Source organism: Triturus cristatus, chromosome 10 (assembly GCF_964204655.1).
Source record: "Triturus cristatus chromosome 10, aTriCri1.1, whole genome shotgun sequence".
NCBI lineage: Eukaryota > Metazoa > Chordata > Amphibia > Caudata > Salamandridae > Triturus > Triturus cristatus.
This window is the reverse complement of record NC_140593.1, coordinates 1,174,846,849-1,174,851,631: the sequence shown is the minus strand read 5'-3', so window position 1 is coordinate 1,174,851,631 and position 4,783 is coordinate 1,174,846,849. Positions and strand designations below refer to the sequence as shown.

At 40.4% G+C, this 4,783-nt stretch overlaps 1 protein-coding gene across 1 annotated transcript; it reads right to left on the bottom strand.

Annotated features, from left to right (window-relative positions):
- Positions 1-951: 951 nt before the first annotated feature.
- LOC146796916 (olfactory receptor 1C1-like) lies at positions 952-1,875 on the bottom strand. The gene has a single exon (XM_085631446.1). It carries the CDS (start codon positions 1,873-1,875, stop codon positions 952-954), a length of 924 nt encoding a protein of 307 aa, XP_085487572.1.
- Positions 1,876-4,783: the final 2,908 nt, after the last annotated feature.

The window sequence follows — 4,783 nt, the reverse complement described above, 5'->3', positions numbered from 1 at the left end:
GAGGTAGGATGGGAAGGTAGGGATATTGTCATTATTTAGTCAGAGATGACATCTTGGTAGTGTTTTATTAAACAAGGCAAGGATATTTTCACAATATCTGTGGATCACAAGGATTGCTTTTTACTCTTTGGGACAGGTTGTGATAGATAATAATAAATACATTTTGATTGGGCAATTTGATGATTTCATGTGGTGAAGGATGTCTTTTTCAGGCTCTTTTATTGTTTCGCGTTATCATTTTCCATTAATCAGTTAATTGTTCCAATATTCTGTTAGCACGAGCCAGCTCTGCTAGGTTTCTGTTAAATCACTTGTTAATTGCTTTGGTATCCATTTCTGAATTTCCAGATTTGACTGCTGTTAACATGCTGCGGGAGGATGATAGGTTTTGATGGAGGTTAACCGGCATATATTTAGGGTATGTTGAGTCTGAAACATTGGTTTACAGCACGATTATTTTGACTCAAAATCCTGATTCAAACTCCTCAATGATTGGGTTTCTGTAGCTCATGTAATAGGCAAACCAGGTGTTTTTGTTGAGTTGGTTATTGGTTTAATTTACTAGAATTTCTGAGAAGAAAACAGGCCTTATCCTATTTGCTGGTGCACAATCAGGTTCACTGTTTCAAGGCTATGGTTGAATATAAGGTGAATTGAGTGACAGATTGAGTGCTCTGGACCGCTCACCATCTGCTAGAAGCTGATGGTCTTCATCTCCTGAGTAGCATTTTGATCAATCATGCTCTGCTATTTGCTCAAGTGTGAGATCCCTTAGTTAGAGCAACTCATATGTGTGGTGAAGTTCTGTACTTTCGGTCTTGCCAAAACTGGTGCCACCTTCTTAGCCTTATTGCAAACATTCTGTTGACCTGTAAAACTCAGTTTCCAAAGCATGGGATGGTGAAAATGAAACTCAGTGGTGTTCTTTGTGATCACATGTTCCCCAACTGTCTACCCACAAAGCATTTTACTTAAGGCTGTCTTGACCTCCTTATTCCTTAAACTGTAGATCACAGGATTAAGCATTGGGGTCACTGCAATGTACATTATACTTATGTACCTGTCAGAGTGAAGAGACCTTGCTGAAGGAGGCCGTACATAAACTGCAACTGTTGACCCGTAGAAGAGTGTGACAACAGCAATGTGGGAAGAACAGGTGGAGAAGGCTTTGTGCTTGGCCACCGCAGTTGGCATCTTCATTATGGTGGTGATGATACAGCCATAGGAGATGACAATGAACAGGAAGGGTCCACACAGAATGAGGGTTGCTTCTACTAGTTCTATGAGGGTGAAAATTGTGAGGTCTGAACAGGAGAGGTCAAAAAGTGGTGCAATTTCACAGAAGAAGTGATGGATTATGTTAGACCGACAGTAAGATAACCTGGAGATCCACACTGCATACAGCAATGAATGGAGACAGACAATAATCCATGATACAGATACGAGGAAAAAGCAGAGCTTCTCACTCATGACCATGGTGTAATGGAGAGGCCGGCAGATGGCCACATACCTATCATAGGCCATCAGTGCCAGGAGGAAGCTGTCCATGTTACCAATAGAGTGGAAGAAGAATAGCTGTGTGAAACATCCCATGAAGGAAATAGTCTTAACATCACGAAGTAGGTCAAATAACAATTTGGGGATGGTAGTGGAGGTAAAACAAATATCTACCACTGACAGGCAGCGTAGGAAATAGTACATAGGGCTGTGAAGGCTATGGTCGCTGACAATCAGTATGATGATTATAATATTTCCCAGAAGTGTCAGGATATAGATGATAAGAAAGAGAGCAAAGAGGATTTTCTGATGCTCACCAACGTCAGAAAATCCAAAAAGGATGAATTCTTTCACAGAAGTTTGATTATCTTTATTCATTCTTGATCCACACTAAAACAAAGAAAATGCAGAAAACATTACCAGTCATTGTAAAATGGTGTATTAACCATGTTTGCTAAAACTATCATAATTGTCCACTGCTTTACATGATATTACAAAGGACAAGGTTGCAAATGATAGCCTTGTTTGTATATGGAACTCCAGGCTACCATAATACATACCAGAACATGGCCTGACATAAAATACCCTAGCAGAGCCTAACATAACATGACAAAACATACATAGAACATAGCAAAGCATTCCACAACATAACATAACATACAATTGGGAGCAGGTCCAGCACTGTAGGTCTCACATAGGTCACAGACAGCAGGTCCAGACTTCTACTGATCTTCCACAGGTTCATAAAGTGTTCTGAGGAGACATGGGTGAGGTGATAGCTTTGTAGGTATTACTAGCCAGTGACTGCATCCTGGATACTCTATAACCAATAAGAAAAAATTATGTGGGTCAAACCTCCACACTTTTGCAGCACATCCTGTTTGCTTTAATTCCAAATATCCCACAGTGCACCATTCCAAGGGAAAACCAAAATAGCAAAGGCATTCTACCACTGGGTTGAGCTTTTGCACCAGTCAAGAGGAGGTGTTTAGGAAAAGGACCCCACCACCTAATCTACACCAAACTGGTTCTGGGATTAGCTTCTCCTCCCTCTGGGACAGAGTCAGACTGACTACCATATGTCTGGGGATCAAACAGTTTCATCCGTCCAGGTCTCTCCTTTCACGAAATAATGAATGGGCAGGCCTCACCTCTGACCCTTTCAATTTAAGGAAGTACCTGATACCTCGCTAGCTGTCATTCCTGAGTTAATAGGGATCACATGTTCTACACTCAGTCCATTCTGTCACCAGGTACAAGCCATTAGTCTGCTCTGAGAAGAGTTTTCACACCTCATTAAGGTCAGGAACTGACTGGGCACCTGCTGACAGGCTAATTAATGGAAGTTATCCTCCAGGAGCACCAGGCAGGGAAAATGTAACTTCTAAAAGGTATGTTTTCAAAATATTTATAAAAGTCGAACTGCGCCAATTAATTGGATTTTAACATAAATTATAGACTTTGAATCAGTATTCTTCTTCTCAGAAGTTACAGATTATAGTTATCAATCTGTATTTTAACATTTTCCAGGCTCCTGCTACATCCCTGCCAGTAAAAATTGTTTTGGGGGGCTCGTCTTTGGAGGAACCTACCAACTTTAATTTTTCACATTTCCCACTTATAAAGATCAGGCACCTCACCTTGCCGGCAGCAAGGTTTATCCAGGGGTGATTCATTAATATTTAAAAGCAGGGTCAGAGCTCACACATTGTGGCCCGGACAGCAGTGCCTCAGTGTGAAGCATTGATGCATCCATCCACACTTGTACACACCTTAAACAAATGCATATCTCTGTTCACCCCTAATTAACCATGAGTGCAGCACCACAAATGTGAACAATGACTTTAAGACCATACAACCTGGATTTGAGAGGGTTTTCTAAACTGCAATGGCTCCAAAATGAATAGATGGTACTCTAAACCCTTCATCTAATTTTGGGTAGCAAGGGGTTAAGGAAGGAACAGGGAAAGTGCGTGCAAATTTTAATAAAATGATCTCAATAGACTTACAATTAAATTAAATTCAATGTTAATTTTGCAAAATATAATTTCATAAAATGCATATAAAACATCATATATACAATGAGCAATTGATACATAAATTTAAAGTGGTGCTCAACAAAACCTTTTTCTTATAAAATGGAAGTAAGGTAATTACATTTATCATGGAATGAATATAATGTTGTAATCTTCCCTCACACTTGTGACATAAAACAGAGTTTCTCTTTTGTCGGTTGTATGCAAACAGATTGGCAAATCTTCCTGCTTGTGTGGTGACCACCCTCCATAATTGAGAGTTAGCTGATAATGTCTAACACACACATCTTTTAACCAGGATAATAAAAAAGAGTTTTCTGTATTTCATGTAGAAAGTACAGTGAACAAAAGTGACATTCAGTTTCAAGTTCAAGATGGCAGTTTAAATAGTAACCCATTTAACTATTTTAGCCTGCCACAACTTTGTTAGAGTCATATAGGCACTGGAGGTTAGGAATGCGGGGGACGCATGCTCCAGCACCCCCAAAATAACCATCCTGGAGTCCAGGAGGTAAATGAGCAAGAAAGATAGCTTTAAATGTGATTTGTATATTGTTACATTTGCTGAGATTCAAATGACAAGCTATCTCTTCTGACAAATTGCTGCTTAGTTTTCTTCACATGGATTATCGTGGTGAATTTACTTTCCCTCTTGGAAACTTAGAGGATATTTCAAAGTGAACTACCTGACAATTTTGTCGGGATAGCAAGAGTGGGAAAGGATGTAAGTTTTTTTCTAACACGCAACATTTAAATACCTGTAAACGGGGGCGTGGTCTGGCCACGAGGGAGAATGTCCACCTAAGAGAAGGGCTCCACTCCGGGATGGCACCCAGTTGGAGGCAACGTCGTCTACAGCGAGCTTGGGGCTAATAATGAGACATTTTGGAGAAGGTGAAATAACGTGGTAATGAACAGTGTGATTTGTTCTGACTAGCGACCTACTTTTGGGGCTTTTTTCAAGCTGAGGAATGTCTGAAGAGACGAGCGCGGCTGGGCCTTGTGAGGTATTTGAATCCCCAGGCCTTGACTAATTCGCACACCTGCCTTCCTGAGGAACTATTGAACTCGACAGTGGAGATATGTGAGGCAGACAATTCTCTGGTTTTCAGTCTTCACAGGTAAAGGTCAGTGTCAAGGTTGCTATTCACTGAGTAAATGAAAGACTTTCCAGTCACGAGTATTTTTACTTTCTTTTCCGGAGCTTTTCTTGAAGTGAGGCACTCCTGAACTTAAAATGAAGATAAATA